General features: G+C 35.1%; 1 protein-coding gene across 4 annotated transcripts in view; it reads right to left on the bottom strand.

The window, feature by feature from the left end:
- Positions 1 to 302: 302 nt before the first annotated feature.
- The window catches only part of NAV3 (neuron navigator 3), a 353,745-nt gene continuing 328,119 nt past the window's right edge, over positions 303 to 25,928 (bottom strand). For all 4 annotated transcript variants that reach the window (XM_081309697.1, XM_081309698.1, XM_081309699.1 and 1 more), the window contains 9 exons: positions 24,638 to 24,733; positions 24,195 to 24,363; positions 22,532 to 22,767; positions 14,997 to 15,151; positions 13,908 to 13,979; positions 13,074 to 13,270; positions 12,020 to 12,138; positions 7,403 to 7,606; positions 303 to 2,871 (listed from right to left, as the gene is read on the bottom strand). In XM_081309697.1, the coding sequence (XP_081165823.1) occupies positions 2,752 to 2,871; positions 7,403 to 7,606; positions 12,020 to 12,138; positions 13,074 to 13,270; positions 13,908 to 13,979; positions 14,997 to 15,151; positions 22,532 to 22,767; positions 24,195 to 24,363; positions 24,638 to 24,733 (1,368 nt within the window). In that variant the 3' untranslated portion in view covers positions 303 to 2,751. The remainder of the gene's footprint in view (positions 2,872 to 7,402; positions 7,607 to 12,019; positions 12,139 to 13,073; positions 13,271 to 13,907; positions 13,980 to 14,996; positions 15,152 to 22,531; positions 22,768 to 24,194; positions 24,364 to 24,637; positions 24,734 to 25,928) is intronic.

Here is a 25,928-nt window from a genome sequence, read left to right as displayed (position 1 = left end):
TATTTTGTCATCAGGCATATAGGAAGTCTATTAAGAACTTTCTAAAAATATTCACTGAATAAATAACTTTCATTTTAACAGATATACCTATTGTGTTTATTTCTTTACTTAAAAGTTTTGGGCTTTACCTATGATGTATGTAGAATATAAATTCACACGCATCCCTAATGTTGACAGTGAATGTGAATTGTTCAAGCAACATTTTAAAGCTCGACACTTCCTTGTGCATAATTACCCAATTTTTCTGCATACATAGACACCACACCTTGTTGTCAATAAATAATTCCACTTTAATGGCAAAGTAATAATTTAGACAGATACAGGGTGCACATTTGCAAAAAAATATATGCAAGCTGGTTTACAAGCTAGAGGAACAATAAACCAATAGAAAATACGTCATCCAGTTAAGTCCATTGACACCAAGTACTTATTGTTGGGGCTTTACAAAGACTACAAAACTTTTCAGATGATTTATTTCACTGTTTCTGCCTATTTACATGATATGTTACATCAAAATGTACAAAATATAAAATGTATACAGACAAATGTTTCACAAACTAGTTTAAGTTGTAAACTAGGTGGACCTACTGGCATGTATTGCAGGAATTTCTGTTTATGCTCATGTTTGGACTGTGTTTCTCAAAATGGCAGGGAAAGATTAGCAATTTTCTTAGATCACATATTATACAAGGGCAACTAGTCACTCATCCAGCTACATAAATTGATGGTGCACAACAGATTTGATCCATGTTTGAGGCTTCAAAGTCAGGGTGACAATTCTATGTGCATAAATTCAGCTCCAATTCCCTCAGGGCAATAGCACCATGTAAGGACCTATGCACTTAGAAACACTCTGAAAGCGGCACTGATGTCTTGGGTTGATGTTATTGTTCTGTAGCAACTGACCCATGGGTGGTCACAGAGGATAGATAGCACCAATTACACGTCCTAAAGGTCACACTTTTTCACACTCACAGAACTAGTCTATGCCATGGCCTAGCCCTTGGGTTTCATAAACCTAACACCTGTCCTCTGTGTGTGATGGTAACTTCTCCAATGACTGATCAGTTTTCATGCACTCTCTTTAAAGCCTGCCACAACAGATGTACTCTCAGACAGTTTTATTTATCCAAAAATGTATTGGCTTCATGTACAGTTTTGAAGCATGCTCACTCTAGCACTGATAGCTCCTGCATAGTCATACCAACTGTAAACACAGGACAAACACACCAGATAATAACAGCTTTGAGGGTTTGCATTCTGTATTTGTTTGCAACGTACAGGAAATCTCAGCAAGTGAAACACCTCTTAACACCAACGGGATAAAATACAATTTTGTTTGATTTGATTTGTGCAAGTTTGAAAAATCATTATTTACAATACCTACCCAGTAGACTGTGCAAATCTAACCTTCTTTTACAGTATCAACGCTTCCTCTTCCACAGTGACTTTACTGCTTCAGTGTTCTTTAATGCTGAATTTCTCATGTACAACAATAGCAATCAAAACAACATGCGTCAAAACTAATTTTTTAAAAAAAATATATAAGAAAGAATAGGGAAGGAAAGCCAAATAGTTGTGCTCATGCTGCATCTAGTGCTTCCAGCTCTGCTGGATACAAATTCAAAATCTCCCACCTTCTGAAACTCTTTCACTTAGAACTGGATGGAATTTAGCCACGTCTCTGCGTTTCTGGGTTACTCGAATACTTTGAGGATAGGCAAAGCAATCTATTCATGAGATAAAAATACTGATCTTTCTCCTATCCATTTCTTCAAAACAAAACAAAAAAAATGATATATAGAGATGAAGCTACTGTGATAACTGGTGTTCTTGGTTGTAAATGAAAAGACAGTGGAAATTGCCAATGGTTTAGGATTTAAACCAACTGTTAACTAACCTGTTGTAGAAATCTGTTTTAAGGCAGTGAGACAGCACCATAGGAAATGTTCCTTCTTTCACTGAAAAGGCTCAAACAAATAAAGCCCTAAGAAAGCCTTTTTTCAGTGTTGACTAATAATTGGTATAAAACTCTTGTTAAGGGAGTGGGCAGGTGGTTTAAAAAGACCACGGTGGTAAAAACAACCTTATAAAACCTGGGACTCATACACTAAAAAGTGGGTGGCGCACATTATGAGACCATGGCAGTTAGAATTGAGTTGGCACTTCTCCAGTTTGCCACAGTAGTGTTTTTTCTGGTGGTTGCACAATTCCACTTGTGCTTATGGAGGACTGGCCTCTTGGATTCATTCTGGAATGGGGTGAGCGCACAACACAAACACTACTGGAGCCCTGTGACCAGCACCATGCGGCACAGAGGAGGTTGGATGGATCAGAAGAATGGACCCTGCCTGGGGAGAACAGCCCCTCAGAGGAAACAGAAGGAAGGGACAAAAAAAGGTCTGCATTGTAAACTTTTAAAGAGGAAGAAACTAAAGTCCAGTTTGGCTATCCCATGTGCAATCTCTTCAGTTGCCCTGTCATTAGGGTCCTTTCCAGTTGAGTAATGGAGCCTTCTCTTACTCCATGGATATAAAAAATGCCTAGAAATAAAATAAAGTTAAGCTCCCATTTCAATTTAGCATCTTGGCGATTCAGACTTAGTTCTGCTGCCTCCTTGAAGACCACGACTCTGGGTCAGGGCCCCTGACAGGGTGCTTTTATACTGGCAGTGGTTTAGTGAAAATACCTTTCTTTTAAAACACTTTTTTTTTTTAAAGCATCATCTTTTCCCCTAACTCTGTCCACCCTCTAAAGGGTGGATTCAAGAGACGAATCCAAAACGTCTTCATGGTGGCTGGTGCTACCGCTGTCGCAGCTTTGTGTGCCCGAGTAATTGGCTGCTTCTTGGAGTTTCATTAGCATATTCATCTGAAGAAAGAAAAAGAGACATCGATGGAGGCAATGATATATTGAATCAGCTGGCCCCAGAACAAAGGAGGCCCCAAGCCACCCCAAAGGTCCCCAGCATCCCAACCAAGCCGAATGGGAAAATAGTTCCACATTGTCACTCCTTACCCTGGCTCCTATGCTGTTTCCCCCAAACATGTGACTACAATACCAAACCATAAGGACAAAATAGGGCTGGGAGATAACTCTTTTATTTGGGGCTGTGAATGAATACTGCTCCAGTGGGGAGACTGGAGAGGAAGCTGTATCACAGCTGGACATCTGGGTTGGTTGCTGGAGACTCCGCCAAGCTTCCTAGCTTTTTGGCTGGGACAAGCAGAAAGCACTGAATGGCAACAGAGAGTCGTGAATGTTCATACACACAGACGCACGCCCAGCCGCACACTAGGTCCCCTGGGGAAAGGAGGGGATGGAGTGGAATGAAGCCAGCTGCTGCGCACAAGCACACCATCTGCTGTTTAGGAGCTGACCTCGAGAGGAGGTGACTGAATGAAGCGGACCATGAGCATTTGAAGACAGAGAAGGAAAAAAATCACTGTCAAGTTTTTGTTGTCATTGAATTTCTGGCTGAAATATGATTGATATATCACTGAAAACAAAAACCACCTTCTGGAACAATAGCGGCTGTCTCAAGTTTCCCAGCCTTATAAGAGAATGCTAATGTTTGTTCTAGCAAAAGGACATATGCCTGAAAGCACCTGGGGGGAATAGCAGCTATTCCGTGTATTACAAAATAAAAGGCAGTCACATTGCTTGCCTTTTGATAGATCTCCTGCTCTACTATTAGAGATAGAAGCGGGAAAAAAAAATTTGTTCAAAAACAAATTTTGGATAAATAGATGGTATGATGATTTTAGAAAGCACAGAAAAATCAACACGTATCTTAATGAGGATAATGGACATGTTTCTTATCATGTTTTTTTTATACATCAACTTTATATTGCTTAATGCACACTAGTTATCTTCTTTTATATAGTAATTGTAGGTGTTCTTTTTCTTCTACTGAAAAGAATAGAAAGGAAAAATCTCAAACAGGATCTTTGGTCATAAGATGGGCTATGCATATTTGTATGTTCAGCATAAACTGTGTGTTCAATAAATACTTGTGAAATGAATGATAAACTGGGTATAATCACCAATTTCTGCAAGAATGTCCTTCTGACAAAAGAGGTTACAGTTACTGAATATTTTAAAGTCATTCTTAATAGTCTCAGGACAATACTTTTTTACCTCAATTCAGTCTTTCGGTCTGATTCTCTGAATGCACTAAGTCACCTACGTGAGGATTAAAAGTAAAGGTAGATGTGATAACCTTTTAAATCTGGCAAGCCAAAAAGTCAAATCAATCTCTCTGTCTCTCTCTTCCTCTCATTCTCCCCACCCCACCCCCCTACATTCATGAACATTCATATGCCCTCCCCCTGGTCTTTTGTCTGCCTCCTTAGCAGCTGGCTGTATGTTCAAGCATTTGGGAAACTGATGTGTATAACAGAACTGTGTTTGGAGCACCCTTCTGATTTACTAGGAGTAGAAATGGTAAAGGAATCTGTTAAAAGGGATAGGATTCTATTGCAGCCAAAAATGTTTGGAACTATTTAAATGCTAAATGTTGTTAAGGTTTTATGGTGTAATAATAGTGTAATAATAGTGTAATTAACATCTTAAGTTTTGAAAATGTTGCCATGCAGTAAATATGTTCCATTAGCGTAAGATCCAAGCTCAGATTCCTAATAAATATATACAATGAGATTTGCTTTGCCTCCTTGTAGTATTGCTTTGTTCACTGATATCCAAGGAGATTACAAAACTTATGGGTGATTACAAAACTTATGGGTGATTCAATTATGACAGGTCATAATCCTCTGTGAAAGTGGTCTCCTTTGGTTTTCTCCTGCTGCTCCCCTGTGTCCACAGTCATAATATAATGTCCATCATTTCTAACACCTTGGTCAGTTCCTAGGTGTTCCTAGAAGAATTATTAGTCTCCCAGCCTTTGTCCCTCTCCTTCAATCCATTCTCTGCTTTGTTAGCAAAGTGATTTTTAGAAACTGCACATCTAACTAGATAAGTCACTATTCAAAAACCTTTAGAGGCTCTCCGTTGTCTGTGTGATAAAGTTTGACTCCATGCAAAGATGCACAGGCTTAACATGATCCAGCAATTATTTACTTCTGTAGTTTTAATTCCTCTGACCAACTCCAACATAACTCCCCAAATTCATAATTTTTATTATATTATAATTTTTCATGTGCTGTTTCTTCAATTTTGGATGTTCTTCATCCAACCATATGATAAACTCCTATTCATCCCTCAAGGACCAGATAAAGCATTTCTTCCATGAAACTTTGTCCTAATTATTTCCTCGATAGACTCATAACTTTTCCTACAAAGTCCATCATTATTTTACTGTAATTTATGTAGGCAAACATCTTGCTCCACTATTATATTGTAAACCTTGTAAAATCAGAAATGATAACTTACCTCATGATCACTAAATCTTGGCACTAGGTACATGTTTATTAAATTTTAGCTTGTTGATGATGAATGTCCACCACATTTTTAAAATAAGCTGAAATGTGTCCCAAAACCTGTATTCTTGTTCAGATTTAAAGCTAGACTTCTGATGTTAAATAATAAATTTTCCCTTAGGTGTTTGTTTATTTATTTTTGGCAGTGATGGGAGTAGTGCCCAGGGTCTCAAACATGCTAGGCCCTGAGCTAAATCTCTACCCTTCCTAGGATTTCTGATATAGACTCATTTGCAAATATAGTTTTCCTTATGTCAGTAATTATAGAAATATACAAAAACGAAGGCAGGTAGAGAATATTTATTTTCCTATCAGGATGTCTGACCTTAAGATTTATTTTTAGATGATATCTTTGGCCATTTAGCATGCAAGATATCATAATCTCTTCTTTCTTTAGATTTTTGTTAAAGTAGCAGATAAGAAACCTGAATTTTTTTTTTTTTTTTGCTCCAATTATCCTGTCAAGATAGGAGACCCTGGCTCTCTTTCCTGCATTAGAAGACAAGGAAAAAGAATGCTTAATAAGGTTAGCCCTAGGACTGGGGGATTGGGAAGCTGAGGTCATTTCCAGAGCATTCCACAATCTACAGACTAACAGAGAAAACAAAGCTTATATATAAATATTGCTCCTTATCTAAAACAGACATACTATAACAAAATTACACAGATTAGATAGGAATTACTAAACATTCAGATTAAATAATCCATACTTGTATGTTAAAATTTACACTTTACTAAATTTTATCCATTCTATCAGCAATTATTTAGTATATGATAATCATTATGCTGGATTTAAACCAATTCCACTACCACTGTTGATTCTAGGTACCATGTTATAAAAATGTGAGTCTTGGCCTTCATGAATTAGGCTTGATCATTTATCTTACACATAGGAACTCTGGACTCTAAACATGTCTTTGTGCATATTTCAGAGATTTTATAGAACTCTTGAAATAGTTTGCAAAATTTTCTGTGTGGGTGTATCTTGAAAGTTTATTGGATGTTCTACATGTAACTCCCAAAATGTTAAGAAGGATCAGCTGAGATGATGATGATGTTCACCTATTGGGTTACTGGTATAAGATTATTCCTCAAAATTTTAAGTCATTTTATGTCCTTGGGCAGAGTCATAAGTTCTGATTTTCAATTATTTTCTTTTAAGTAGAATATCAGCCTTATTTCAATATCTTTTCTTTCTGTATTGGTTGTACAAATCCAATGATCCCTTGAATCATAGAATGATAAGCTAATAAACACATAGAATGATAAGATAATTACATTTGATACTAACATACAGAAAGTAATTTATAAAAATAAAAATAGATGCAGAAAAATAAGCATCTATTCCTAAAAATACTGTCTATTTAATAATTTTCTGAATATTCATACTTTGGAGTTCTATAGGCTAATTCAAATTATTCTAATATTTTAAAAACTAAAACCATATACGTTGCAAATTGAGCAAAGCAAGAAATATAACTTACCTTTGATTTCCCCGCCAGTTTATCCTTCCCTATTATAGTCAACAGAAGACCAATTCTGAATTTAATCAGGCTGGTTGATATATGTAAAATATACTTTAGTATACATTAGATCATAAACTTTGGTTTTCTCATTTAAGTACAAAATTCAGTTTTCTTCTAAAGGCCTAGTGAACTGAGTTATGTTACTTAAAATTTATTTATTTGTTAACACAATGCAAAATAAGAGAGATATTGTAGTCATGAAGTTCAAACTGGTTTCAGAATTTCTTGACTGTTTTTAGCATACAGTTTTAGATTTCTTTGTATGAATTTCATCCAACTAAAGCAGGATAAAGGTAACAACTAAAACTGAGTACCAATATCAAGGCAGTCCCCAATATTACTGAAGATAACCCATGTCTGTGATGCAGATGACTAAATGCTAATAAGCACACAACAATGTCAGGGTTATATAGCAAGAATCAACCATCAGTTTCTCACCAGGGGGTCCCCCTCAGTGTCTGTCTGTGGAATGTGCTTTGCGGTTGTGGCTTCCTTAGCAGAGGTGCACCCCTCATACCCAACATCTTCCGGTCGCAACTGAAGTAATGCTGGTCCTTCCTGAGGCAGAGAGGCTGAGCTCCAAGGGTATGTGTCAAGCACCCACTTTAAGGGATCTTCCCAGGGTGCACGCTTCCCATACATCTGAAAGTTAACCACAGAGTTGGTGCATATAAAGTTAATTTCTACTAAGTAAAAATCCCGACTCCTTATCAAGTGTTTCTTTTGCGCTTTGAGTTCTTATGGGACTTAGGGAATGAAGACATCTGTATATAGTTTTCTAGATTGTTCTACATAGCTCACTTAAAAGTTGAAGGATGGACAAAATGAAACTGAACATCTGGCCACATAATCAGTATTTGAGGGATAATATGAGGAAGGCTTTTTATTAATACATGTAGACATTACTGCCCACATTTGTCTTTTTTTTTATTGGTTGTTCAAAACATTACAAAGCTCTTGACATATCATATTTCATACATTAGATTCAAGTGGGTTATGAACTCCCATTTTTACCCCAAATACAGATTGCAGAATCACATTGGTTACACATCCACATTTTTACATAATGCCATATTAGTAACTGTTGTATTCTGCTACCTTTCCTATCCTCTACTATCCCCCCTCCCCCTCCTCCCCTCCCATCTTCTCTCTCTACCCCATCTGCTGTAATTCATTTCTCTCCTTGTTTATTTTCCCATTCCCCTCACAACCTCTTATATGTAATTTTGTATAACAATGAAGGTCTCCTTCCATTTCCATGCAATATCCCTTTTCTCTCCCTTTCCCTCCCACCTCATGTCTCTGTTTAATGTTAATCTTTTCCTCCTGCTCTTCCTCCCTGCTCTGTTCTTAGTTGCTCTCATTATATCAAAGAAGACATTTGGTATTTGTTTTTTAGGGATTGGCTAGCTTCACTTAGCATAATCTGCTCTAGTGCCATCCATTTCCTTTCAAATTCCATGATTTTATCATTTTTTAGTGCTGCGTAATACTCCATGATGTATAAATGCCACATTTTTTTTCTATCCATTCATCTATTGAAGGGCATCTGGGTTGGTTCCACAGTCTAGCTATTGTGAATTGTGCTGCTATGAACATCGATGTGGCAGTATCCCTGTAGTATTAGTTTTACAAACCATGATAAAACTCAATGAGAATAACTAAAAGCTCCAGTTTGTGAGGATTTAAAAAAAATGAATTTTATAATTAAAAGAGTTTGCTACTGAAGTACACTTCAGATCAAAAGAAAAAAAGACTTTTTCTCTAATTCATTCAAACTATGAGATCAAGAATCCATTCTCTGATAACCACTTCTTCCAATTACCTTCCTCTAATAGTTCCAAGACTTCCTGTAAAAACTCTTTTTAAATGTTTATGTAAAAGATGACTAGGAAAAGAGGAGGAAAAATAGGAAACTAAAGTTTCAAGAATTCATATGGAGGCAATGAGCCCAATAAGAAAAAGACGACCCAGCATAGCTAAAGAGAAAAATGAATCCAAGAGGTATTAAGCATTTTTAATCTAGAAACAATTGAAAAAAAACACTATGAAGACAGAAGGTGATGAGAAAAAAAGAAGCACAAGGCCATAAGGGACCCAGAAAGAACAGTTAAAATTGAGAGAAAGAGGTGGTGATGTTGTTCTTCTCTTAGCCTACATCACTATGGATGACCCTGGTTACCAGGTATGTATCCAACCTCACAGGACATATAGTGATGACTGGTCCTCTGCATAGTTTGTCGTGGTTCAGTGAGGTAAAAAAGTGACATGTGGCTACGGCAATGAAAAGTCTATGCATTGCTTTTGAAACTTTCTGAAGAAGTTATGTAAGCATTTTCAGTCTAACCTAAAAAAAGTAAAAGAAGAGAGAAACAGAGAGAGAAAGGGAAGTCTAGGTTCCTGACATCTGTGCACTTCCTTAGGAGATGATGGCAGAGGTAGCATTTTGAATCTTTTTAAAAATAGTTCTCTTGTTTTAGAACAGAAGGTTTCCTCTCTGCCGAAAACCTGCTTTATAAAGGATGTAAAATATAGCTTGCTATACAAGTTGAAGTAATTGAAGGAAAATGTATAGTTCTTGGAAAGTTTATGTTAAAAGAGAGAAGAGTTTGAGTCTACAATCAACCTTAAAAAGAACACGAGAATCTAGAAGCAACCAATGCCAGTCTGTTAAGGAAGCATCCAGGACAGCCAAGTTGGAGGTGACAATAAAATCTAAACCGGCCCAACTCTGTATTCTGGAGTGAGATCAATATTATAGAAAAAGGATGAAAAGAAATCTAAACATTCAGAATAAGATGAACTGACTGCTAACATTTCAAGAAAGAGTCATCAGAATAAAAATCAAATCCATTGCTTCACTAGCATACTTTCCAAGTAGACCATGTGGCACAGAGCACTTCCCAGATGGTTCCTCACCAAAGCCTTAGCCTTCATCTGAAAAGAGGTGGTTTGATTTCTCTCAACTCAGAATGTCATCTTGGCTACCAGGCTTCATTGCTTTTTTTCACCTCTTCTTCCTGTTCAAGGTGCTGTGTTGCCATGGATCCAAGAGAACTGTCCATGGCATGTAAGACTCTTTGTTTACTGCTCTCCCCTGGGGGTGGGGTCATGGATGGGGATCCTAGGGAGGCCTTCTGCCAGGGGACTTTTCTGGCCAGCTAGCCTTCAAAAGCAACAAATGCCTACCCACTAATAGGCTTTCCTTTTGTTCCTATTCCACATTGTTCTTTTCTTCCTGTTCTCTAGTCTTTCCCAACTCTTACTTCACCTCATGGTTGATTCAGCTTTCAAACTAACTTATTCCTGAATACCTACAATCATAGCAAGAGACTTCAGACAGATTCATTCCTCCTCAAAATAACTGTCAAGTATTTATCTCAATTTAATTTGGGAAATTGCTATTACTTAAATGATTACAGTTTTGCTGTAATATAAGCTTTATATAACTCTCAGCATAAAGTTTTCCAAACAATATTGATTAAAAAACAAACAATCAAACAATCAAACAAAAAAACTCTTGCAGCTTTCAAAAGGAAGCTAAGGATTTTTTAGGTATAATTGTTCTGGGTTTAAGAAAAGATTCCTTTTCTTCCTATTAGCAAGCAAATATAAAATAGAATTTTATATATAAAGATTTAGATGAGAGCTTAATGTTGAAACTGAATCTCAAGTACAAATAATTCATTTGGTTATTAATTTAAAAATATGATTTCTATATTGCAAATAGATTCTCATAAAATTATTTTTGCATAAATGATCAAAATTGAGTGACCTGAATTATATCTTAGACAGCATAATAGTTTTAGGAGAAATATGATCTGTTATATTTGAAAAATCAAAACCATTGGCATCATCTCTTATTTTTTTGGAAGTACTTACTGGGACTAGATTCATTCATACCCCTCAAAATAAGAAACTGGATTATTTAAATCTGGAGTTAAAAACAATCAATAGAATTGTTAGCATCCTAACTTCATCTAAGGATTCAGAACATCTTCATAATGTTTACCATGTTCACCAGAATTACATGGTAGTTCTAAGTACTGCTATATCAATCTACTAGAAGAGAGAAACATAGTGACAGGAAATGAAAGAATAAAAAATACAGGACCAATTTTTTAGATGGTAGAGACTTAACAAGTATTACAGATGATAGGTTTTTGAAAATATCAACTACATATTAATTCTAGTAGCAGTTGGTTGTGAAAACCAGAAATAAAAATGTCCAAGCAAAAACTGACTAAATCCTGGCTGAGTTATTGAAAAGGAGATTGGATTCCTGCACAGTGAGTTGGGTGATTATGTAATATAAATCTTAAAAGAGTTTTTAATTCTCCAATTTCATGAAATTTCAAATCCATTTTAAGGAAACAGCAAGACTGATGGAAAAGGGATAACTTTTTGATTTGTTTTGTTTTGAGGAAACAAGATTTTCTTATTATTGACCTATGTTTGCCTTTTAGATACGCTTAAACAGCAGGAGAGGTTGTAGGGCCTCATGACACAGGGCAGATAAGAGGAACAGCAGAGATGCTGCTAAAGCTACCTGTTGTGGATTAAACAAAAGAAAAGAAAAAAGACCAACTAACTTTCTTGGAATTTATAGCATTCCCTCAATAATAGTAAAGGCTATTACAAGTCATATTGAAGGACTTCAATTAATGAAGAATTCTAATGCACAAGCAAAAACTACTTGCTGCAAATTGTGATAAGCATATAAATGGTTAAGGCTCAGGTGAAAAAAATATGCCTGTGTCATAGAAAATAGAACTACAATAACGTGGCTTTCTAATAAGAACAATCTAAATATCCCCTGCAACTAATTTGGCCTTGAAAATGTAGTTGCTGAAAGAAATGTATTTACTCTCTCTTACATCTTTGTTGTCATAACAGACAAAGTACTGCATGCTCATTGCTCTTTTCCTCCTCTATCTATATTACATGCTTTTAGTTTTCTGCATAAATACAGAAATTAATACTTTTTGCTATTAAAAGAATAACTTTTTTTTCCTGCTTTGCTTTTTAGATAGTAATGCAAAATGAATACTATACCTGAAGACCCTCTCTTACTGCCTCCAGAATATAAGGTACCAAAGAATAGTTCCAAAGATCCATGAACCACACTCTAGAACCTTCTACATCCATGGGGCAAGGAAGGAAAAGTCGGGGACCTGAGAAGACACAAATAGCAAAATATGTTTGAGAAGTATTATAAATACATATTTAGACACCATTTTGGGAGACTTAATATTTCTTTCAACATTCTTAGAGAATTATAATCTCACCAGCTTAATCATTACTGAAGCATGTTTACTGAAGATCCCAACTCCTGGCTAGTCCTTTTAAAGTTTTATATTAAAATATTAATCTAAAGCACAATATGAGAGAGGAGAAAGGGTAAAGGTCACAATTTAGTCAACCTGTCCTATTTTACAAACAATGTAAAATTCAGCTGTGCTGAAATGAATTGTTGAAGATAAAACATGTCACTGTTTGTAGAATTTGGTCTGAGTATGGATACTCTGCTCCAAGCACAGAATTCTTCCTAATCTGTGCTTGTATCTGTAGTCAGAATGTTTTTATGATCTGTAACAATGGGAAAGAGATTTATGTACATGCAACTTAAGAGGTAACACAAAAATAAACTATTTATAACTGTGAAAGAGAAATAATTCAGCTTTTTCTTCATGAAAAATATAAATCACCTAAAGTATCTATAGAACATCTAAATTATTTCCAACTAAAATCTTCCCTCACAACTATATTTGAGATGAGTTAATTTGTGTTTATATAGTGTATCCTAAACAGATACTATTTATTTTGAAAAGTTCTCTGATATTTACATATTAGTCTGTATCAAACTTCTTTGATTTCAATAATATTTTAGTAAGCCATAATTGTCAGACAAAACGAATCTAATTAGTGATACAAAACTTGGAAGAAGACAAACTTTTAGAAAGCAAAAAAAAAAAAAAAAGAAGAAGTTAAATCTTTGGAAGCTTGAAAAACATTGGCTTTGCTTGTTGTTTTCTACCATCCAATCTGGCCATCTTTACCAAGTACTCCTGGTTCCTGAAAAATGGCATATTATAATTTTGGAACTCACCAATGGTAACATCAGAAGAACTGTGTGTTTCCAAAAAACTGTTCAGATGATGCCACGTCTTAGGAATCCAATCTATAATTTTGACTAAGTCATTATTGCGTATGTTCCTTTCAATTTCCATCTCTATCAGTTTCCTTCGAAGATATCTGCCTAAAAAGCCTTTCACTGGTTCTGTGTGGTTTGCACACAATACCCACCTGTGAAAAGAAAAATAAAGTGAGAAATTTTTATATAAATTAAATTTTAATCCCACAGTAACTTTAGTAATAATATTCCTATATCAACTGAGGGCCACATTTTAATGATCAAGGGGTTAGGAAGTCTATCGGCATTAGAGTTTTAATGCTGCAAATGCCACCAGCTAAAGAGAAGCTTGTGTGCGTCAGAAGTGAGTGGGCGTCTACATGCTGAGCCCTCTTTTGTAGGAGAATCACGAATCCTGAAATAGGAACTCTCTTCACATTCCTCACACTTAGAGGAAAAGTGCTCTGCTCAGGCAGGGGAACACAGTGAGCAGGAAAAACATTTCTATTCTTCTCTCTTTTTAAAGAAACACTTCTGATTATAGAATGAGGATCACGAAATGTCTTTTTGAAAAAGTGTCAGAAGAAGTGAGAATTATTTTCACATCACAGGTCACCACTGGCAGGATACGAAAAAGAACAAACGGAAGAAACAAACAAACAAACCACCAGAAATGAACAAAAAGAAACTCCACGGGGCAGGGGTGGGGAGGTGTGTGTGTGTGGGGGGTGGGGACAACAACAGCAACAACAACCAAAAAAAAACCACCCAGAAACCAAGAAACAAAAACATCCTTTGACTAATCTTTACCTGAAATTGTGGTGCAGCTCTAGATTCGGTGATGAAGAAACTCCCTGATTCATTGTTCCAATAATATATGGACTAGGTAAAAATAAAGAATAGGAAATTGAGATGTGTTAGAGGTAAAAATGACTAATACATTAACATTGCCTGTGAAAGCTATTAAGATAAATATGGATTATTCCATTTTAACAGTAGGCTTTAAAAGGGTCATTTTGTAATGTTAGATTGGAAAATGACAAAGATGATTGGAATAGAAGTTACCATGGGGGTTCTAAGTATGGCATTGGGATGCAGGAAAGAGACCTTCTCTGAGTCTGAGTTTACTCATCTACAAAGTAAAGAGGCTATGGTCTTGTCCCACTCTAAAATCTTATAACTCTTATGCTTGTATTCAAATTTATTATTAATTCCTATTTTAGTGTTCTATAGTTATTTAAATATTCTACATAACATAAGAGGGTTTGTATTCTTCCTTTAACCCTTCTTTATGCTGATATAATTCTAACATTTTATCACTATCAGAGATTAGTTAATTAGAACATTTGGTACCATTAAAATAGATGTCACTTATGCTGATTGTGTAATTAAGTGTCCTTTCTTTAGAGATAAGGCTATAATAAATCTTAGTGGGTTTTCAGATCTTTTTATTCCCTACTCTAACCTTTCTTTTTGTTTTAAATAGTAAAAACATATCAAGAGGGGGTCACATATGAATGAATTAAATTTACTTGAGGAGTTGAATTTAAACTTTGATACAAACTGAGAAGGAAACTGGAGCTCTAAAATCTCCTTCTAGTTATGAATTTCCCTGATTTGAACTATTCCATCATTGACATTGGTCTCTCAGACTTTCAGCATGTCTGTAGAAGACTACATCATTAAGGAAGTAATAAAAATGCTGGGACACAGTTATGGAATGAATAGATGTTCTAAGGAATACATGAATTCTTTGGTATACAGTAAAAATATATTAAATAGGGGTTCTCAAATTAATGGCATCCATTGTAGGTTTTAAAATTTTAAAAAAGGTACAAGAAAGCAAATAACATGACCATTTTTTAATATTTGATAATTCAAGATATTTTATAAACCTACCATTTGCTATATTTACAGTTGAGGAAACCATTGAAGATATCACTCAAAGAGCCCACATGATGAAGATTATCAAGAATTATTACAACTGGGAGCTCTACACCATTATTATCAGCACTGCACTGTTCAGCCAGGTTAGCTAGATATTGTTGCAATTCCTTTAAAACACAAATAAGGCAAATACATGCATGATAAATTTATACCAACGACAAGCAATTCATATTCTAGGAATAACACAATCTATCTTCCATCCATATATATATATTTTTTTCATTAAAAGTCATAGAGCAGTCTATGGCTATAAAAAAATTCTATAAAGCAAAAACGAAACAAGCATTTAACAATGAGAAGATAAGATTTTTAAAGGAAAGACAGAAGAGGATAAGCAAAAAGAGTATCTGTAGCAAATACAAAACTCTAAATGAAGGCATATTTCTCAGTGATTTGCGTTCCAAAAGGAAAGTCAAAGAAAGTTCTAGATATGAACTCTCCTTCCTTCCTTCCTTCCTTCCTTCCTTCCTTCCTTCCTTCCCTCCCTCCCTCCCTCCCTCCCTTTTTTGGTGCTAGGGATTGAGCCTAGGACCTTGTGCATGCTAGGTAAGCACTCAACCAACTGAGCTATATCCCCAGCCTCCTAGATATGAACTCTTATGGTAAACCATAAATATTAAGATTTCATTCTTGCTTTTTTTTGTTGTTTAATATTTATTTATTTTTTTTATTTTATCGGCGTACACAACATCTTTGTTTGTATGTGGTGCTGAGGATCGAACCCGGGCCGCATGCACACCAGGCGAGTGCGCTACCGCTTGAGCCACATCCCCAGCCCTCATTCTTGCTTTTGATGTTTCAATGACTAAAGTGGATTTAAACATAGTTATAACTTCATGTATACACTAAATCCAAAGTGGAACCTCCAAGCTTCTACCAGCATTTTTTTTTTTTTTTTTTAGAGAGAGAGAGAGAGAGAGAAAGAGAAAGAGAGAGAATTTTTTAAAACAATATTTATTTGTTTATTTTTTTAAGTTTTTCGGCGGACACAACATCTTTGTATGTGGTGCTGAGGATTGAACCCGGGCCGCACGCATGCCAGGCAAGTGCGCTACCTCTTGAGCCACATCCCCAGCCCCTCTACCAGCATTTTTAACATTTCAATTTTGATTAATTTAGATGGGCGTGCATCTAAAAGTACAGCCATAAGACTCTGATTAAAGTGTGGATAATAGATTATTTGTGTAGACTCTTTTAGGAAACTGCTGTAATTTTAAATCAAAGACAACACTTGGTGTATTTCATAGGATCATTTAATATTAGCACTTAGAATTTCTTGAGCTTCCTGATTCTTTTACAGGTACTAGTCCTAATAGCTTTTAATCTAAATATGATAACCAGTTCCATGATTGACCGTTCTCACAGATGGGTAGGCCAGAAACATAATTAGTTTTCTTAGAATTATCCTAATCAGTAAGAGCATTTCCATAATATTTGCATATTTACAATGACATTTTCAATTTGAATAACTTGCTCAGGGTTAAAAAAATAATTCCAGAATCCCAATTTCTGGCAGCCAGGTAAATATAAGAACTACTCACTCTAAATGCTACTTTGTTCTGTCTGTAGACAACTTTAAGAACTAGAAGTGAAAGGGACTTAAGGCATTTGGTAATATTAATTTGTTAATAATGAGTTCAAATATAAAATTTAAATATAACATATTAAAGACTTTTATATTTAATTTATTAAATATATAAGATACTGTTTTGTAGTGTCACAGAACAAAGATACCATAAAAGAGAATAGAACCAGTCACATAAAATAAATGTTGCCAAAAATCAGAAATAAAGATAAAATTTGTTTAAAATTAGTAAAAAATTTGGAGGATTTCATTTACCTTAAAAAAGAAAATGAAATCTCTATCACTCATCTAGTTATCTTAAGTCATTAATTAGTTCATTTATAAAATGTTCTCTTTCTACTATGTTTATAATTTTAGATCCTATTGCCTTCCCCTATGAGCTCTAAAAGGTATCATATTAGGCACTGAAATTTAAATATAAGAAAGCATTTCTTATAATATCAAGAGTGTCTTATGAAACTTGAGAAGTCAAGGGAAGAGATTTCACCTAGCTGGGAGCTTCAAGGACAGTTTTCTGAAGCACATAGTGGTAGAGCTTGGGGAGAAGGTAGGCACACATATGAACAATAAACTTACAAAAATATCATGCCTAACATTCTGTGAGAGGCTAAGGGAGGCCTGTAGGAGACAGAGGGATTAATTCCAACTGGGGGTTCTTAAGGGACTTCATAGAGAGGATGGGATTTGAGAAGAACCTTGAATAATGAGTAAAATTCCAACTGAAAAGCTTGCAGTTATTTGTTTTTTCAACACATCTTTATCAAGCACTTGGTAGGTCCCTGGTACTCTGGGACAGGGATTCAAAGGTAAAACATAATACCTGTGCTCCAGAAAGTTACAGCTGATAAGCAGAGCAGCAGGCCAACAAGTGAAATGCAGAGCCCTACAGGGAGATGTAAGAGAAATATGTGGCTAGCCTTCAGGTTCAATGATAGGAGACAGTGGAGGAAAACTTCAAGAACAATTCAAAGTTGGAAAGTATGAGGGCATGATGTGTTTTGCAAAACAGTAATGATTCTGTTGTTACAGGAGAATATACTATATGGTAATAGTGTGTACAATGGAAGAAAAAACAAAGACTTTGGATCCACGTAGAGAAAGTCGGATTTGACTATAAGAACAACTGTGAGCCACTGATATGTTTGTTTACTTGTCTGTCGTCAGCAGGGGAGAGCAATTTATTAATCAAAGGAAATAGAAATGTGAAGGATATAATGACTAATTAGAAATGGAAAAAAATTCAAGAAGCTTATTACCTAGAATAGAAAGTTAGGCATGTACATATATAACTATAATTAACAGTCAAAAAACATACTACTTGCAAAGATCAAAGATTTTGTTTACAACACATAAAGATTAATCATAGCTTCTAAAAAAGAATTTCTGGTGGCAGTATTATTTGCTACTAACCCTTTATTTTTAGGATTAGGTAATATTTTGATGCTCAAAAACAGGAGAAGAGCATTCCAAATGGAGAAGAATAATCAAAAGCAGAAGCAGGTAAATATGATAATCATGTAGGCAAGAATGAGTAGTACAAGGTTTGTGAAAGCAAATAAATTAGAAAGTAAATAAATTAGAAAGGAAAGTTTCCAATGTTAAATAATATTTAAGATCAGTGGAATTTTCCTGTTGGTGATGCAGAATCATTGAATATTCTGGGGACCTACATAAAATAGAATTGTAACTGAACAGTGTGGTACGTATATTGTGAAGGAAGTAGACCAGGTCACATAATACTGAAATCATTTGTAAGCCAAGAGACTGTATGGGTCTGAACAGGGAATGGTGTGGTACTTTTGATCTAGTTCGGAAAGCAATGGGAAAACACTTATGAGTTTTAATTAATTATGAAAATATATTCTGTTTTTTTATGATGTGAGTGGAGAAAGCCAACAAAAGAGTGAAAGGAAATTTTAGGGGAATAGTGAATGAAGCAGTTAGAAAACAAATGTAAAGTTCACATGATAGAGGGTGTTAGTTTTGGGAGGGAGGGTGGTTTTGGTTGAGATGAATGGAAAAGGATGCACTTCTAATGTTTCTTTCATAAGTGAAATTATCCTTTATAAACATGTATATTCATTAGATGAATGGAAACATGTGTAAGCTCAAAGAGAATTTGCAAACTTGGGAGAGTGTTCCATTCATGTCAACCGCATAGATCAACACAAGTTGAAGCCATGGGAACTGTCCAAAGGAAAACAGAATGAGAGAAAACAGAAATGTAGGGGAGAATTTCCATTTAGTGGTAGGTGAAGAAAGAGCAGTCAATGAGAGACTGAGAAGAAGCTTACCAGGAAAGTAGCAAGGAAATAAGGAGAAAATAATAACTCTGTCATTAGAAGAATTTCTATAAAGGGGAGATCAACTACAGCAATATGCTATAATGAGAGAGAGAGAGAGAGAGAGAGAGAGAGAGAGAGAGAGAGAGAGAGAAAGAGAGAGAGAGAGAGGTAGGTGAGGGGAGAGGGAGAGTGTGCGCGCACAAATGGGGGACAGTTAGAATGAGAGAGAGAACAGAGGCTGTATTTGGTAATTAGGAAGTTGCTGGGTAAATTTGGATAAGCACAGCTATCACATTGTTATGTAGTTCTTTTTCCTCTTGAGAATGGTAGTAGATGCCTTGGGATCTCATGACAGCTACAAACCAGGCAGATATATAGACATTCATAATTTTTTTGAAACTGTCCATGCTCCTCCCTCTGTCTCGATGGGGACAAGACAAGACTTAGATCAAGGTACTGATGCATTAAGTTTCACATCCATATCTACTTAGGTAGAAGACAGCAGGTGTATCTACCAGGTGGATATGAACAATGAGATGAATCCTATATCTCTACCTTGAAAATACAGATAGAAAGTTATAGTTACATAAACACTCTTGATCATTGCTTTCTCTGAATTTCACTCCAGACACACTAAAATTGAATCTGCCAAGTCCAACTTTCTGATCTTTTCCAACCTAACATTCCAGGTGGCTTCGGCTGGCCACATATTCTTCACTAAATCCATCTCTAGCTTTCTGGGCTTGCTATATCAAATGTCACAAAGTGTAATTGTTTATGGGCACTGCTCTCAATCAAAATATTCCAGCTGGCAGCTTGAGGGAGGGCTTGAAGTGTGGGAAGAGGAACAGAATGTAAAATGAAGAGGCACCAAAAACATGAAAAGATTTTTTTTTTTATTTGATGGTTTATTGTTTGATTTTTTTTTAAAAAAATCTGTAAGTGCTTTAGGGATGTATGTCTTCAGTGCTCTCTATGGCATAGCATAAAAAACATCAGAATTACACAGCTCCAATTTTTTTTTCCAGAGGATGGATTTATCATTTCATTCCTAATTAGCATCTTACTTTAGTCAATCCATACTCTTAGCAGCTATTCCTAGCACAATCTCAACTTGTCGTTCTCTCTTCTTTAATATCATCCTCACTTACACCAATCCTCTCCTCCCCAAAATAGTGTGGATTTTCTGTCAACTTGGAAAGGATTAGCCAAAGTCTCTGGCAATGACTGCTTATCCAGCATTACTGACAGCTCGTTCATATCTAACAGTCATAAAGAAGCAATAAATGTTTTTCAGTTGTATTTTGTGTTCTCCCAGTGATTAATGCCATCTGATTTTTCCCCATGGGTTTCTTCCTATTACTGTTTCCAAGCATCATTACTTCCATTCAAAAACTCCTGGAAATGCTTTTTTCATTCCATTATTTTTGCAACAGCAAATATTGAACTGACCTAACAATGGCACAAATGATCTTTATTTTTAAAAAAGCAGAAAATGAGTGTTAGAAATAATCAAAAAATTTAAAAGGACACTCACATAACATTATTAATAATATCTCTCAGCACTAAATATTTTTTAATAAATTAAAATAAAGGATATATATATGTATATACACAAATATATGGATCTTGGGGAGAGGTATATTTTATAATTAATGGAAATTACTCATTTTATTTTAGTGCATCAAGCTATATAATAATGAAGCTCAAAATCAAGTTATTTAATTCACACCTTGATTTTAAGTTATCTCCACCTTAATCAAAGTGCCTTGGTTTTTTCTTATAAATCCATTTAACTTGTATTCTCTAACCAGTGTTTCTGTTTTGCTTTGTTGTTTATTTATTTATTTTTCATTTAGGAATTTGTGAAGAGTTTTGGCATATCAACACTGAGAAAAACCAAACAGAACACTGAGGAGACCCAAGAGACTTCAATCATTTCATCTTTTTTTTTTTGCCGGAAAGAAAAAAAATGTGTTGAAAGGCTTTTCTGTCAAGATACAAGGAAACAAAATAGCAGGAAGCATTAAACATGTTGGCTGAAGCAACCAACCAATTGTGCTCTTCCTACTTTAGCTCAGAGAAGAGTCAAGTATCCCATCTCTAGAGTTATGCTTCTATTGAGTTGAAACAACAATGAGTGGTTCAGCCACAATTTGAATAGTGCTGAGGTCCAAGGTAATACTCAGAATCTACAGGCTGTGTTGATTTAACTTTTAAGACATCCCATTGTATTTTATGTACATCATTGCTACTCTTGAAGAATATACACAAAACAATTTTTAACAAGGGAAAGTCTATGTTTGTGTGCATGTACATGTGTGGTATATATTTGTGCAAGAAATCTGAATTGGAATCCAAAGGCTATGATGAAATAATTAATAGTTGCAGGTAAGCCTCATATTGTGCTTGCCACTTGTGCGGTTCTGTATCTATCTCCATCACACACATACACACACACACTCATGTAGTCCTTACTACAACCCTACTATTTCCTCCATTTTGCAGATTAAAAAAAAAACAAAGTGAAGGAACAAGGAAATTCAGTAATGGCCTTAAATCCTACAAGAGGCCTGTGTTCATGACTTAAACACTAAGCTATATATCTGGTTATTTCATGAATCCAACAGGTTTGTGAGTCATATTTATTTCTAAAATCTGCAGACCTGAGCTTTCTGAGAGACTAGGTCAGTTTAGATCATCAAAGCAGGTTATTTTTCAAAAAAGTAGTAAAACTCAAGAGTCTTTGAGGTTCTCTCAAGGTATTGCTTATAACAGTTACGATTCCCAAGAGAATTTTAGGCGGCATTGATTCAAACTCTAATAAATAAAACTAGTAAAGTTAACAAGTATGAAGAACACGTTGGCCTTTCACTATTTATTTATTTATTTATTTATTTATTTATTTTCTGTTTATCTTTCTTTATTTTAGTATTCTTTGTTTTTACTTAGCATGCAGTAAAAGTACTGGCAATACTGTAGAGCTCCTCACATCTACACAATGGTCTAGAGTGTTCAGGCTGATGAGTGTGGCATCTCAGACCTCAGGTGATTGGGAGAATGGACCACTGCTTATTTTCCTAAGGTTCTCAAATACAGTTCCTTCAAGAATCTGACATAAGCAAACTGCTGCTCTCCCAGATTTTCTGCCTAACATATTCTACTTATCCCCAAATCCTCATTGCTGAAATACCCCATTTAATTCCAATTTATCAACTGATACTCAGAACAAGTATTGCCTTTTTGTAAAGCTCTGATTCTTCCAAGTAGAGTTATTTCTCCCTCTTGCTTCCATAGCACTGTACACAAACCTCTTTTCTACTATAACATTTCTTAAATGGATGTCTAAAATATTTCAGGCAATAAGGGCTCTGCCAGTTCATTCTGCACAATCCCAAGGCCTTGTGCAGTTCCTGATAACCGAATGTTATCGAAAATAGCAGTTTTGTTCAAGCTTATAAAGCAAAGCTTGTTCATCCACAAGATTATAGCTTTACTCAAAGAAATGGATATTTTTTTTCATGTACAATATGGAAGTCTCACACAAATGTAAAACTTGATTGTTTAAGACATTTGCAGATAAAGAACAGCTGTTCTCTTTGGATTCTGTGACTTACCTTACTTGACTTGTGATCCACATTAAAAGTGGCAATTGCATCCTCTGTTTTTTTCCTTCCAGATTTGGTTATTACATATTCAGCAAGTTTGTTTGCTAAATAGGTCTTTCCAGTACCACTGGGTCCTGAGAGTATAATTCTGTGATGCTCCATCAACAAGTTAAAGTACCTTTGGGTAATTGGTTTAGGAATCAGTGTATCAAAAACAAAACTGTCCAAACTGTTTTCTTCTACCCCTGAAGGAAGAAACAAAGAGAGGAATAACACGGTTTACTGTTTTATATTAAAAAAATATGGTGTAGATCATCGGTAGAGATTTGTTAGCCATAGGAATGCAGTTCTTGCAAAATAATTATCTAGATATTTCTATCCCACAAACATATGTGGCCAATTTGAGACCGAAAGTGTATCAGTGAGAAGGCAGAGTGAATAGCCAAATGAAAACAAGCTGTTTCTTTTTGTTCAGGCTTCCCTCCACTGACTACTTCATGTTTTCCACTCATGTCTTCAGAGAGAAATGGAAGCATTAAAACTTTTCTCATAAAATCTTCCTTCCCTTTGAAAGCAATTAGTGTGTGTGTGTGTGTGTGTGTGTGTGTGTGTGTGCGTGCGCGCGTTCTTTGTTTTTCTCACTCTTTCGCTCTTCTCTTTATTACCTTCTATCTCTCATCCCAGCTGTACAAACACTTGAACAATTGAAGAATACAAATTGTAATGTTAGGCAAAGAATTAGAAAGGGCAACAACAGTATCTCCTTTTACTAACCCAATTACCTTAATCATAAAATCAAATATTGATATATTCCTCTATTAACCTACAGTTTATAGAGATGCATTCTGATTCTTGAACATATACAAACAAAGAATTGTGGAGACAAGTATACATAATTAGTCACATCATCCAAAGCAAAGAAAGCAGAATTTCTCATTACTGATTCTTAACTTGCATTCATTCCTTCTCTCTCTGTTTCTCTTTTTCCTTCATATCAGGGACTGAAACCAGGGGCACTTCACCACTAAACTACATTCCTAGCCCTTTTTATTTATGATTTTGAGACAGGGTCTCACTAAGTTACTTAGGGCCTCTCTAAATTGCTGAAGCTGGCTTTAAACTTGTGATCCTCCTGACTCAGCCTCTGGAGTCTCTGGGATTATAAGATTGTGCTACTCACCAGACTTTTACTTGCATTCTATACCCCCAGTGTATAATTATTGAGTACACATGTTTATAAGTTTAAAATATGGAAATGAATATATTGCTTTGGAACACACAATACTTTTTTTTCCAGTTTTCCTCTGGTAAAAAATGATAATGGAGAAAATCTAGAATTTTGAAATTCCTTAAATTACATTTCTTTTTTTGCAAGTTGGTGAATTTTCAGAATTGTATTCTTCTAAGTGTTACATCCCAGAACTCAAAAAAAAAAAAAAAACCAAAACCCCACAAAAACAAAAAACAAAAATCCTGTAGTCTTTAGTGATTTTAGTAAGGTTTTCATATTTAAAAAATCAACATGGACACTTTATACTGAAAATATTCAAGTGTTATCGTAATTTGCAAACATAAAAACTTGAAGGAAGCCTAAAAAAAAAAAAAAAAGAAGAGAAGGATATTGGTTAAAAAAAAAAAAAGTTACAACTGTACTTTTCACTTTCATGATTACCTTTCAGGTTCACAGTGATGATGTTGTTATCACCAACAAGGTACCCACACGGCAGCAGTTCAGGCACTTCGAGGTTCTGGGATCTAATTAAGTCTCCTATACAGTAACTGGCAATGCAGTCAGAGCTCAGACCAAGGCTGGAGGATGTATCGATTCGAAGTACATATTCCTAAAATGGTACACATGGAAAAAGTCAGTCCAAACAGTTTTGACAAATCTGCAACAAATACAAAACAGGGATATAAAGCTAGTTGTCAGGAATTTTAGATATGGGTAATGTAAGAACTGTTAATATTAAACAGCAGAAATGGAGAGGTTTTCTGCATTTCAAATGGAGGAGGAAAAAAAAGCAGATGTGTCTATGCTATCTATGAAAGTGAAGTAAAGCAGGTGAAAAGGAACACAGAAGAACATTTAACATCAGGCTTTCTCGTATAACTCACCTTAAAGAGACGTCTAATTACACCATCTAAGACATCCCATTTGGTTTTTCCACTAACACCAATGGATCCTATCAAATATGCCTGAGATTTCTGATCCTAAGAACAAAACAGAGTAAGATAAACTTCAACTATGCATCTTATTACTATATATTTCCTACTAAAACTTATTGATGTAGTTGGTGATTGACACAAAAGTATTTATTAAACCTTCGAGTTCTATAGTAACAGATATACATGGAGGGTTATACAAAAACAAAATATGAACCTAGCAAATTAACCAGCCAAACAAATAAAATAACAGCAGTAGCAACAATAACAGGAAAGAAGACATTTGATGAAGTGTTAAGTCAAAGAAAATGATTTGTGATGTGTTCAGTAGAAAGGAAAGGGGAGGTGAATCAGAGAGAATGGCCTTGCAATTTAACACAGTTGGTACAATCCTACAAGAAGAAGTTTTTGGGGAAGAAAAGGGTGAAAGAGACAGCAAAGTACTACATCATATGAATCTTTGAACTTTCTCTTACTATTCTGTGATCTTATCTTTGATAAGTTCAATTCTTGTTTTTTTTTCATTCTTTAATTTTATTACCATTCAATTTAGATGTAAGAAATGATGTTCATAAGAGTTTGATATTTGCATATTTATAAAACATGTCCAACTGTCAATTTATCAGAAAATTCAGTATTTCCAAGAAACTGCCAGAAAAAACTTTTATAATGCACATAATGGTTCAAAATGTGTGTGTGTGTATATATATATATATATATATATATATATATATATATTAGAATGAGGTTTTGAGGAATTTCTAGAAATATTAGAAATGTAAACAACTCAGGATTTGTGGTTTGACTGGAGTCTCTTTAATATTGACTGGGAAAAGCAATTAAAATATCAGTAAACATAGTTAATATATTACAATCCTGTTTCTAGTCACCAATTAGGTGGCCATTCAAGGTTGGTAGAATAATCACTTAGTCAAGGGTTAGAAGACATGGATTCTATAATGCACAACATCTCCCACCTACTTAAGAAATATGGCTTTAGGTAAATCATTTAGCTGACTCAAGGCCTCAGTTTCTTCATCTATAATATTTAACCCTATATGTGTAAATCATGATGAGCATTATTGAGATATAACCTCAATTAAAAGCCAGTATATTCTTTTAGAAAATAGTGGAGAAATCCACAACTGACTGGTACTGTTACAGAATAAATGCTTGTGTTCACTCCCAATTCACATGGGGAAGTCTGGTAGGTAATGACTAGGTTTGGATTTTATCATGAGGG

Source organism: Spermophilus citellus, assembly GCF_964194105.1.
Source record: "Spermophilus citellus genome assembly, chromosome: 10".
Lineage (NCBI taxonomy): Eukaryota > Metazoa > Chordata > Mammalia > Rodentia > Sciuridae > Spermophilus > Spermophilus citellus.
Note: the sequence above shows the minus strand (reverse complement) of the source record. Positions and strands in the feature narration are given on the sequence as shown.